This window comes from Sapajus apella, unplaced genomic scaffold, assembly GCF_009761245.1.
Source record: "Sapajus apella isolate SASKATOON/1434 unplaced genomic scaffold, GSC_monkey_1.0 scaffold58, whole genome shotgun sequence".
NCBI lineage: Eukaryota > Metazoa > Chordata > Mammalia > Primates > Cebidae > Sapajus > Sapajus apella.
The window spans coordinates 1482712-1495076 of NW_022436998.1; the positions used below are offsets into that span (position 1 = coordinate 1482712).

General features: G+C 37.0%; 2 protein-coding genes across 9 annotated transcripts in view; one reads left to right on the plus strand and one right to left on the minus strand.

Annotated features, from left to right (window-relative positions):
• The window catches only part of NOC3L (NOC3 like DNA replication regulator), an 84273-nt gene that overhangs the window by 33010 nt on the left and 38898 nt on the right, over positions 1 to 12365 (plus strand). The window contains exons 20-21 of one of the 5 annotated variants that reach the window (XM_032245669.1): positions 278 to 362; positions 692 to 1795. The exons of 3 other annotated variants lie outside the window; for them this stretch is intronic. In XM_032245669.1, coding sequence (XP_032101560.1) covers positions 278 to 362; positions 692 to 820 — 214 coding nt within the window. In that variant the 3' untranslated portion in view covers positions 821 to 1795. Of the gene's footprint in view, positions 1 to 277; positions 363 to 691; positions 1796 to 12365 lie in introns of those variants that run through there. One more of the 5 variants, XM_032245674.1, reaches the window with a different exon arrangement.
• PLCE1 (phospholipase C epsilon 1) overlaps positions 5971 to 12365 on the minus strand; it is a 334637-nt gene continuing 328242 nt past the window's right edge. For all 4 annotated transcript variants that reach the window (XM_032245666.1, XM_032245665.1, XM_032245667.1 and 1 more), the window contains 4 exons: positions 11399 to 11557; positions 9184 to 9402; positions 8644 to 8856; positions 5971 to 6400 (listed from right to left, as the gene is read on the minus strand). In XM_032245666.1, coding sequence (XP_032101557.1) covers positions 8668 to 8856; positions 9184 to 9402; positions 11399 to 11557 — 567 coding nt within the window. In that variant the 3' untranslated portion in view covers positions 5971 to 6400; positions 8644 to 8667. The remainder of the gene's footprint in view (positions 6401 to 8643; positions 8857 to 9183; positions 9403 to 11398; positions 11558 to 12365) is intronic.

The following is a 12365-nucleotide window of genomic DNA, read 5'->3' on the forward strand; positions in this document are numbered from 1 at the left end:
AACTGAAGGTTTACAGCTTTGCTTTCTCTGTGGAGTCTACATCTGTATTGCTAAATGTATACCAGATCTCTCTGGGCTGGATTTAGCTGGTTAATGTTGACATTACATGGGAATTTAGGATTTGTTAAGTGACTGGATTGATTGGTTAGTTTCTAAAGCAGGCCAATCTTATACCTTAATATATGGGTTTAGAATGAATCATTCTCTGGGTATAATCTAATTATTTTTGAGTTACACAGATGTGGTGGTATCTTTATATTTACTGTTTATGATTTAGATCTGCTGCTGAACTTTTTGAGGCATATAGCATGGCAGAAATGACATTCAATCCTCCTGTTGAAACTTCAAACCCCAAAATAAAGGTATGGGATATTTTTTATTTTTTTTAAAAGAAGAAATAGAAACTAATTTATCTCAATAACTCTAGTTTGCTTAATTATTTTATAGGTAGTTTTTTTTTTTTTTTTTAATGTTTAGGAGTTCTTGGTAGGTTTGATGTCTGAGGTTGAAATTCTATAGAGGGGGTCATGAAACTGTTCATTCAATATAGGATGTGTCCAAGACATTACCAAGCACCTGTCATTATATTGCATGTGTTGGTGTCAGCTGTTGCCATTTTCAACTTTTTTACAGGTTGGCTTTAGCTTATAGCATAAGTAGTTTCTAACTCATACTTTAAATATTTTCCCAGGGTAAAGTTTTACAAGGGGATTCATTTTTGAATGAAGATTTAAATCAGTTAATCAAAAGATACTCCAGTGAACTTACTACTGAGTCACCTCTGGATTTCACGAAATATTTGAAAACATCACCATACTAGTAGAGGAATGAAGTCAGTGGACTTTCTTGTATATATATGTGTGTGTGCAGATGCACATAAAGATGAGTTGTTAACTTAGGACCTTTTCTTTGTGTACAAGGAAAGCTTCCTAAGAATGATGAGGAAGAGGAGGAATAATTACCCCTTGCATGGCACAGGGTTCTGCTCCTATTCTGAATATGTCATTTCATCAATGAGATCGAAAGCCTCTTTTTTCTCCCCAGTATTTGGAAACTACTTTCTTACTAATGCTGTCTTTTAAAAACTTCATGTACCTTATAGTCTTAAAAAAAAATCTTTGGACTGGATCTTATTGAAGTGCAGTTGCTATATTAAAATTAGGGCACAGAGCACAGAAAAATCAAGACCATGAGAACACTTTTTATCATTTAGCTACTTTTTGTAACTAAATACTCTTTATTCTTATTGCAATACTGTGAATGGAAATGAGAAGCATTCTAAATTTGAGTTAATATATTTTTATGAAGATTTTTGAGGAAAGAACAAAATAGCTGGTACTCAGGTTCATTGGCTCTTGCTCGATGATCCACTTCAAGAAGTAACCTAATTTAGCCTTTAAAAAAAGGTATTAATGTTCGTTATAGCTACTTTCAAGGAAAGTTTGAATATGACTCTAATCTCTGAAGTTCTTCACATTTTCTGACATTCCTTGGAGGGTGACTGGGGAAGAATTGCTTCAGGGTAGAAGAACCAGGCCCAAGACTTTACCATTCTGTTCCATGGACAAAGGATACTCGGTGAGGAGCTTTTTCCCCTCTTGGAACAGGTAAAATGCTTTTCCTTATTAACATAATTATAAACCAGTATTTTATGTAACTGCTATTCCTGTATTCTAGGAGTGGCCTAAGAAATGCGTGTTTTAGTGACTAGGTTATAAATATTCTCTGTTGTGAATAGCTGAATAAAATAGCTGTTTTTTCTGCTTCCCATTCTTGTGATAATTTTTTTTTTTTTTTTTTTTAAAGCACAGCAGTCCAACTAAAGAGATCTCTTACTGTTTCAAAGTCATAGAAGCCAGTTATTTTACTCTGGAGCTTAGAGCTTTTTTTTCTCATGAAGTAAATGAAAGTAGAAAATTCCTTTATCATTCCAGCAGAGTGAGAGGAGAGGATATGAGCTTAATAACAGTGTATGTCAGTCTTTTAGCGTATTATATATGATTTTAAAAAGTGGTTCTCAGGTCACATCATTTTAAGGCTTGATTATGTAATGAGAAAGGTATGATTCAGCATATGAATATTTGCTTTTAGTCCACCTTTTAGATATAAAACAAAGTCCAGGAATGTGATAAATATTGTGTGGATAACCAAAGGGTCTATCCCCATCAGAGCACAAGTGACCAATACATGTCACAAATCATTTATTTTACAAACATACAAAAACATTTATACTTTGGCAGATGAAACTATAGTTCTGGTGAAAACTCAGCTTAAAATAGAAACTCATCAGCTATTTCATGGCTGTATTATGCTTTTAGCTATCTTGTTATACATATAGAGAATCACAGTGGGACCATAAAATTATACATTTAGAGTTGAGTATTTCATGTGAATTTGAGGAAATATATTTGTGCATTAACTTATATAACCTTATATGGATGAATTTCATTTTTAGAATTAAATGTTGTAGTTATTAGTAATCACACACACACACACACACACACACACACACACACACACACCACACCCTGAGACTGTATTAAGCTACAGCCTTAATTTTTTTAACTAGACAAATAATGAGCACCTACTATGGTTAGCACTATGCTGGCACTTAGGAGTCGGGTGGGAAATAATGGGCATAAGACATAGCCTCAGTCTTCCATGCTGAGTCAAATCACCCACATAATACTTTTGAAAAATGTGACATTACCCAGTTCAGTGTTCAAATTACTTGTGTCAAAAGTTTAGAGACCTATGTGCAATAGGGAAGGTTTCAGAGACTATTTGGTGGCAGGCTTGTGCATAGTATGTTTTGAAACTAAGAGATGTATTAGAATAGCTTGGTAATCATAGAGACTCAGTATGTGTTTCAAAGAAACTCATTTCAGGTAATTGCTATGTCAGAATCCTTAGCCATCAGCCAAAGATTGCTTTTAGGAAGCTGATACATAGGGGTGGCAGAGAACACAAATTATTAACAATGGATCACGGGGAAGGTTGACCCAAGTCTAGACTTTATGTGAGAGGCAATCTCCCTTTTCTAACTTTTTTGAGGTCCCAGGTACACCTTTTCTGGCCTCACTGCTGATATATAAGCAACTGGAAAGGGATCAGAGACTTTCACCGTGAGAGCACTTTCCCTGTAGGCTGTCAACAGATGGTCAAAGACACACCAGCCAGGAAAATCCTACTCTTCTTTATTGGCATGGGAGCATAGTTATGGAGCTTTGTGTTTTAGAGTTAATTCAATTTTACTGGGCCAGTAAGCAAGCCCTGATTACTTTTCAGAATTAAGCAAGGCCTGTGGGTCTCTGTGCAGAGGACAGAAGTCTATAAAGATAGTGGAAGAGGAGAGAAGAGAGGAAAGGGAAGATGCAGTTAGCAAAAGGTGAATTGGTACGTATCATAGGGGGCCCACTTTCATTAATGAGCTTCCAATGTCTCTAGAGCCCTTGAGATGGGAGGCCTTTATGAAAGCAAGTTTGATTAAAAACAAATCACTTGTAACTCAACTTTTGTTGAGACTAGACTTCGTATTTACTCCCAACTGGAGACTTTGTAAATAACTTTTACTTGCTAAAGATGACATGAAAAGAAGCTTTACCTCTCATAGGGCACTTTCTTCCCAGATAGTATCATTACTTCCTACAGATTTGGCATCACTGAACAGAGTGGCAGAATTCATGCACCTTTCTCTTCACTTTTAGTGATGCTTTTAAAAATATTGTAATAAACCCAGCTTGCATATTTAGATTCTTTTCCACATCAACTTTAACAATAAGAGTTTGCTACCCAGATTTCTTAACCTAAAAAGTGTGAAATGCTAATAGGTATGGTCATAGTGGATAATTTAGGATAATTTCTTTCACTTGGCCTACTAATATAGCTGTGTAATTCAGATAAAGCTTTAAATAAAAATTTTAATATTTTCTGCCAACGTCGGGTTGTACTGGCCATTTGATATAATAGTAGACTAGACTCTTTTTTTTTTTTCTTTTTGAGATGGAGTCTCGCTCTGTCACCCAGGCTGGAGTGCAGTAGTGTGATCTCCACTCGTTGCAACCTCTGCCTCCTGGATTCAGGCAGTTCTGCCTCAGCTTCCCAAGTAGCTGGGATTACAGGTGCTCACCACCACACCTGGCTAATTTTTGTATTTTTAGTAGAGATGGGCTTCACCATGTTGGCCAGGCTGGTCTCGAACTCCTGACTTCAGGTGATCCACCCACCTCAGCCTTCAAAAGTGCTGGGATTACAGGCATGAGCCACCGCGCCTGGCTGACTCTCTACATTTTAAAACAATATGTTCTTCCTATAATCCCAAATACAATGAAGTATGTACTTTCACCTTAAAATGTGATAAACAAGTAAGTTGGGATGAAACCGAGGCAGGAGGCTGGATTTTCTCACTTGATAAACAAATTAGCCTCACCTTCAGTCTCAGATTTATGTTGTAAAATATACGCCTGTGTTAAAGGTCATAAAGGAGGAGTGGGACAGCGCTTAGAAAGCATCAGAACCAAATTATAAAACCAAAGAGACCAGTTTTTTCATCTTGTTACTCTGCACAGCTTTCATTGGCCTCCAGCCACTTAGACCAGTAAATCGGTTTTCAACACCTGGTAGGCCAAACTGTTTGGCATGTTCATTTATAGAGGCTTGATAGTGTTTCCAGAATATTTTTAAAATGGAGCAGCTTTGTGCATTTGTTACAGACTGATTATTTTACTGAAAGGAAACCTGTCGTACTGTACAGATCATATCAAACTGGAATAGCCTGAATTCTGTTGGCAAGAAAATGGTAGTTCTAGCCTTAAGTCTTTGACCCAGTAAGAACTTTCAATGACATGAAAGCTGGGTGGTATATTTTTAATACTTCTGTTTTTAGAATATGCAAGAATATGTGTTTCTTGCATATTCTAAAAACGGAAGTATTAAAAGGATGGTTTTATTTTTATAATTGGTTAAAAAAATTTCTCAAAGTGAAGTTTAGGAGTTTTCGTGTTTTGTAATTTGAAGAAAAATATCTTAAAATTCAAAGGTACCAGTGGAAAGATAAAAGTTTGGGTTTTACTTTAGAGGAATATATATTTCATTTTTAAAAATAATTTGCTTCATCCAAGAATATGAAGAATCCTTTACACCTAAGTTGGTTTTATACAGCAAAGTCTGAAAATAATTTACATTAAATGGCAAGTATGACTTGGATCAATAGCTCTTCAGGAAATCAGAAATGAAGCAATTTTACTTGAAAGTCTAGCCCACTTCAGATGTTCAGAGCATGTATTTTCTTTTTAGAGGTTTGTCTTCAAGTAGCGAGATGTAGTAGTGCTTCTAATCCATGGCAATATCAAGAAAGCTATGTATAATATATAAGTACTGTGTCAGTACAGACCTTGAAAAATAAATAAATTTATCTTAAACACCAACTCAGTCTACTTTTGCTTTAAAAAATTGTTAGGTTTCTTAAGACATTGCAATTCAGTAGATGCTAAATTATACATCATTCTAAATTCATTTTGAAAACCAAAAATGAGTAATCTGTGATTATATAAGCAATAGCCTTTTTTTTTAAAGCAACCCGATTAACTGAATAAGCAATAACCTTAACAAAACCCAATATTATTTCTATATGTAAAAAAGTTTAAAGTAGTATGCGTTATGGTACACAATATAGGAACTAAATTCAATTTTAATGAGTTTTATAGGACATATTTACACTTGCAATGCCCAAAAGCTTCCAATTCTTGGCCATAACATGTATGGCTAAACTTCTTTTTTTGTTTTCAGATCTTTGTGCCCCTTGTTCCCAGTTCTCTTAGTTGGGTTGGCAAATTACGGTCCTTGGAACAAATCTAGCCTGCCATCTATTTTTGTATGGCCCCTGAACTAAGAATAGTTATGTTTTTAAATGGTTGAAAAAAAGTCAAAACAAGAATGTTTGTGACATGTGAAAAATATATGAAATTCCAATTTCAGTGTCCATAAAGTTTTATTGGAATACAGCCACGTTCATTCATGTATGTATGGTTTGTGGCTGCATTTGTACTACAGCGGCAGAGTAGTTGCAACACATTGTATGGCCCTCAGCCTTAAAATATTTACTATTTGGCCCTTTACAGACAAGCTTGCTGACCTTTGCTCTAAGTCAATTAGTGATGATTTTTCCAACTGCTGACATTTATAAAATGGCAGTCTCCTGGGCTTCATTGCGACATTCATGGGTAAATTGGTTGGTGGCAACTAGCCCTATGCCATTTTGCTTCTCCTCAGCATGGATCTCACATGTGTGAAGGCTTCAGTTCAGAAATCATCAATTTCCAGTTTAAGTCTAATGAAAGTAAGTAAATGATATTTTTTTCCACAATGTTCACTCTTTAACTTCTTGCTGAAAGATCTTCACCTGTAGTGTTGTATACAGAGGCATATTAGTATATTGAAAATGAAGAAACGGAAACACAGTATATCAAGGATTCGGAGTTTTCCAGCCACAGCGCTGGTGGTTAGGTTTGGGGAAGAGACTATTTCCTCTGCACTCGCAATGTTAGAACATGATGTTTCTAGGCTATTTCTGCCTTAGAAATATTTCACATTCTCTAGAAAGGTTTTTTTTTTTTTTTTTTTTTTTTTTAAATCACATTCAAATAAACTTCAAGAAAAGGTGGAATTCCTTCAACTATGCATTACTACTTCAGGTAAGATGAATATGTTCTTATTTTAAAATTTGTCGATTATTGAAACTTTAAAAGGGATCATTTTAGAACAAATATGAAATATTATGTTACTAAACTTGTTTTCCTTTTTCTTCTTTTTTAAAGATGTAGTCTTGCTCCGTTGCCTAGGCTGGAGTGCAGTGGTGTGATCTTAGCTCACTGCAACCTCTGCCTCCCAGGTTCAAGTGATTCTCCTGCCTCAGCCTCCCAAGTAACTGGGACTGCGGGCGGGTACCACCATCCCTGGCTAATTTTTGTATTTTTTGGTAGAGACAGGGTTTCGCCATGTTGGGCAGCCTGGTCTCGAACTTCTGACCTCAAGTGATCCACATGCCTCGGCCTCCCAAAGTTCTGGGATTACAGGGATAAGCCACTGAGCCTGGCCCTAAACTTGTTTTCTTATGAGCATATACAGAAAGGCCCTTCATTTTTTTCACAAGCTCTCTTTCTTGAAAAGACCATTGTAAAGGAGGTCATAACATGGGATGTCAATTTACATAGATGCACCAATGACTATAAGAGAAGTCTCCTAGCTTTAAGCAAAGCTATGAAGTCAACCGAATGAGTCTAAATATCTGCTTGCTTAGAAAAAGAAAAAAAAATGTCATGTGAATCCATTGGTCAGAAAAAATATCTACTTGTTGTAGGACAATAGAATCTAAAGGCCATCATCTAAATCACTATCACCCTCCCCCAGTCTCCTAAAGTAGAAGCAATTAGCAATGTTCATTATAGTAGGCATAAAATTTTTAAGTCAGATTTCTAATGGAGTTGTATTCTGTACCTAAGAAGTAGTCTTGTAGCACAGAGGGCTTTTTATATGTATAGTAGTATGTGACCAATTTACCAGCTTTAGTGTAATTTCAGCTCATTACAGAAGTTATAGAGGTGTGTATAACATCACACCTATGATTTATTTGATACTAACTTCTGGGTATGGAAAATAATATTTAAAATTTTGACGACTGCAGAGTGTAATATGGGACACTAGTTATTTTAGGAGTTGCTTTTTAAATGTGGAAACATGGTCTTAATGTATTGGGCCATCTTTTGGGCCGTTATAAATCAAATTTGGCTCTGTCAAGAGGCATCAGTGAGTTCTTTGAGTTTCTGCAGGTTGTGATAAAGACGGATGGTGAAGCTCTGCCACATAAACAGCAATGCCTTCACTGTGCTGTTGATCTTGTGAATTTTAAATCTGAGAACTGCTATGGGACAGGTGACAAGTGGGCTTTCATGAACCCGTAGGCTCTTTGGGAAACTAAGTGAAAAGGAGAAACTTATAATTGGTTTCCTCACACGCTTTTATTCAGGTCTCAAATAATTTGCTTTAAGATAGATAGACTGAAATTTATGTGAATATCAAACAGTAAATTTACTGCATTTTTAAGATTGAGGCTGTTATGTTCTTTTGCTTTGTTTTTAACCACCACATCCTGGATGCCAGATTTTTATTTTTTTAATTGAGGCAGAAGGAGGTGAGGTTGTTGAGGCTACATCAGACCTAAATTAGAACAAAAATAAAACTAGAATCCAAAAGAATAAAAGCTGAATGATTCGCAGAGCCCTTGAAGAATGTTCCTGTCAGTTATTAATAATAAAGACAGTTGTGTGATAAAATATGGCTGTCATAGTACTTTGGGCAAGTTGATTGAGGCCTTGGGGCCTTTGCTTAGTTATCTACAAAATAAGGAGGTCTAAAATTATAAAAGCTCAAGTTACATATTCTTTTTTTTTCCTTTACTGGCAGTGTTCAGTAGCCTATCATGTTACATGTATCTTCAGAGCCCTTTTCCTGTTTTAAGGTCCCATTCCTACCTGCCTTCAAGGGACATCCTCCTATTGGAAAAGATAAAAAACATTGTACTAATTATACCTTACAAAATAGTTTAAGTTAAGCCCTGTTCCAGGATGGTGCAATGACTGAGTATACCTGGGTTAAACATGCTGCCCTTAGTCACTGTCGATAATCCATTGTGTCACTGGAGGACAAGCCACCCACAGGTTTCTCCTCCTTGTTTTGGATACTTTCTGAGGCCAAGAGCTGAGAAGGTGATGTAAGTCCTCGGGGCTGTTTAGTTGACTTGGTGAGCTTCTTGAGTTCACTTGCAAAAGAAATGCCTTTCTTTTTATCTTCTCGAGATGCCTGTGGGAACAAAGAACCTTCCATTGGTGTTAGATTAATCAAATTCCTTAGTCACATGACACTATTTAAGATAAGCATTTTCTTCTTCTCTCTCTGGTAAACAGAGCTTTGGAAAGGACTGAGGAACCTCCCCTCTAGGACTGCTTAACTGCAAGTTAGGCCACATGTTTTTTCATACAGTGAAAACAAAGCCAAACAATTTTTTCTCATCTCCATTCCTTGACTCAGCAGCTTTCTCCTAAATTTTACTAGCTTCCAGATCTGGCTACAGTGTGATTATTAGTATCAAATAATTTATGAACAGAGCAAAATAACTTTAAACTTTACCTGCACCTGCTCCTTTAGCTTAAGGATGAATTTTCCTGCACCTTTCCACTTGCTTTGGGCTTGAAACACACATTCCTGATCCAGAAGGACCCGCTGAGAGGACTTTGGTGTGGTAGACTTCTTGTTGGTAGTGTCTTTCATCACCTCTTCCAAAAGCACATAGTCACTTGGATTGGGGTTGCTCAGAATGCTATAGGAATATTTGGCTTTGCATAAGGTCTGAAAGGTAAGTCATGATTAACTGAATAGAGACACAGAATCTCCAACATTTGCCTTCATTCTATATGAAACTTTAAGGTGGAAAAATGGCCCAGACTAGGGAAGGTAATCTTCCAGATCATCTCACCTAGCTTGTCATTTTGCAGTTGTGTCATTGTAGCTTATAAGGTGGTCTCCCACATTCCCTCATTTAGCCTCCCCACAGCCTATGATTTAGGTATTATCCTGAATTTCAGATGAAGAACCTTAAACTTAACACAAGTTAAGCAGATTCTAGGATATGCACAGCTAGTAAGTAACAATAAAGGTCTAAACCAGATTTTCTGCACACAACAAAGCTCATAGACATGAAAGTCAGCCAGTGAGGACAGAATCTTGCCTTCAGGAGCCTTTCTATCCTACTAGGCTATCTCTAGCACAGATTTTTGGCTGTTGAAAGAATTTTGGAAGTCAACTGATCTCTCTTTTCACTAATACAAGAATGTCTTTCATTGATGTATTTATTAATTCATTAAATGTTTAGTGAGGGCCTGCTATGCCTTAGATGCTGTGCTGTATGTACATTTACGGAGACAAAGATTAAGTTAAAGAAACATAAGTCTGGGCACTTTGGAATTCAAAGTCAATTGAATAAGAAGGCTAATATTAACCAAGTTATCATACAATAAGAATAGCAAGTAACCCTTAAGTAATGTTTACCAAATGTTAGGCATTGTATTAAACATCTTAACATATACTTAATCTTCACAACATCCATGTGAGGAAAGTACTATTATACTGTCTCCATATTGTCTATGTGGTGACTTACCATGTAGTGTTTTGCTGGAGCCAATGGGAATAGGCTGGTGAAACCAGATTTGGTAAGGGCATTTGCACAACAGAAATAAATCAGGGCTTTTCTTTTTCTTTTACAAAGAGCTGGTTTACCAGCACACTACTATAACTAAGGCCCAGACCCGAGATCTTATTCCAGATCTCAGTAAGAAGTAGAGCTGGGATTTGAACCTAACGCAGCTTGACCTAGAGTCTGTGCTCTTAATCATTGTGCTGTATGACTTCTCAAATAGGTATTTAATGAATGCATACCCTAACCAGGCTATGAAGGAAGCAAAACATAGTTCTCTGAAACCATGTAAACTCTCAGAGAAGCATGACTTAGAGGAGGGGAGAGGATCAGAGCAGGCCTCCTACTTGTCCTCTGTAGGATCCTTGAGAGATGGTCAGTGAGTGCTGCCTCAGGTATTTCTGGGACCGTGACATTGTCACTGCAGAGCCACTGCCGAAATCTATTATTATAAGGGCTGTATAGAGATCCAGACTCCCTGTAGATACTAGTTAAGTGTTTGCTGAAGGAATGAACTAATATTTCCAAGGTTTTAAAACTTTTTAAATTTATTTTTTATTTTGAGACAGAGTGTGGCTCTGTCACCCAGACGGGAGTAAAGTGGCGTGATTTTGGCTCATTGCAACCTCTGCCTGCTGGGCTCACGCGATCCTCACACTTCAGTTTCTCAAGTAGTTGGGACTGCAGGCACACGCTACAATGCCCAGCTAATTCTTTGTTCTTTTTGTAAAGACGGTTTCGCCATGTTGGCGAGGCTGGTCTCAAACGCCTGAGCTCAAGTGATCTGCCTACCTCAGCCTCCCAAAGTGCTGGGATTACAGGTATGAGCCACCGGGTCGGTCGGTCTTTTTTGTTTGTTTTTAATTAGAAACAGGGCCTCACTCTGTTATCCAGGCTGCAGTGCAGTGGCCAATCAGCCTCCAACTTCTGTGCTCAAGTGACTCTCCTGCCTCAGCCTCCCAAAACTGGCATTTACTTGGCATGAACCAACACGTGAGGCAATTTCCTAGCCTTAAGAGGCACACACTCCCTTTTCAGGTCCCTGTGGTTCAGGAACTGCATTCAGAAAATGAGCTGTCAGTGCACAGACATCTATTCCAATCATTTATGCTGAGGAAAAAAGGATGAGGTGAGGAAGGGAGAGGCTTTTACCTGCTGAATGACATCCTGTGCAGTGCTTAGGCGGGGTGCTTTGATGACTGTTCGAGGTTGCTCTGGAGAAACATCATGCACTTGGACAAAGAAACTCTCGTCCTCTGAGCTCAAGATCACCACTTTGTCATCTTGCACAATGTTTTTCTCTTCTAGGTTCTATGTTTAAAAAGAAAAAAAAATCAGTAAATAATAAATTTATGCAGAGTAAAGAAAGACAAATCTAGCAAAAACCTGAGCTTATATCTTGGTGATGTAGAAACTTCTTAGCTTAATATCTCATATACGTTATTATTTCATATTTTAAAAGGATATACCTGTACTTCTGATGTTGACAGACCCATAACGAGCCAATTTATCTGCTATTAGCTATGGATTTTGAGAGTTCAAATTGACTGTAAATTTGTAGAAAGACAATATACCACTTTGCCAATTAGCAAAAGCCAAACAAGAACATAGTAAATTGCATATAAAAGAAAACCCACCCATTTCCACATACCTTAGCATTTAAGAAATGCTAGGCATCTGAAATGTAAACCATGAAATTGAGGGCTTGGGTGAACAGAACTGCAGTGACAAGGCTGAACGAATGGCTGGAGGTAAGCCACACTGAAGCAAATTTCAACAAAATTCTCAGCAATTATGAGAATTAAATTGGCTTTTGGTGAATTATGTATCTACAGATATATGTATCTTATTAAAAATTTTCAAACAGTACAGAAGTGTATCAGTAAGAAAAACCAAACTTTTCCCATTCTAATTTTTCCTTCTTCCACCTCATTCTCCACAAGATACCCCATTGTCATTAGGTAATACACCCTTTCAAACATTTGCTGTGGATATTCAAATGTATTTTTGTGAATGTGACTATATAAACCAATACCCTTGAATTATGTGAATTTAGATATAACTTGATTGTCAAGCAGTTCTTTGTCCCTCATTACAAATGAGGATAGCTTAGTTAACT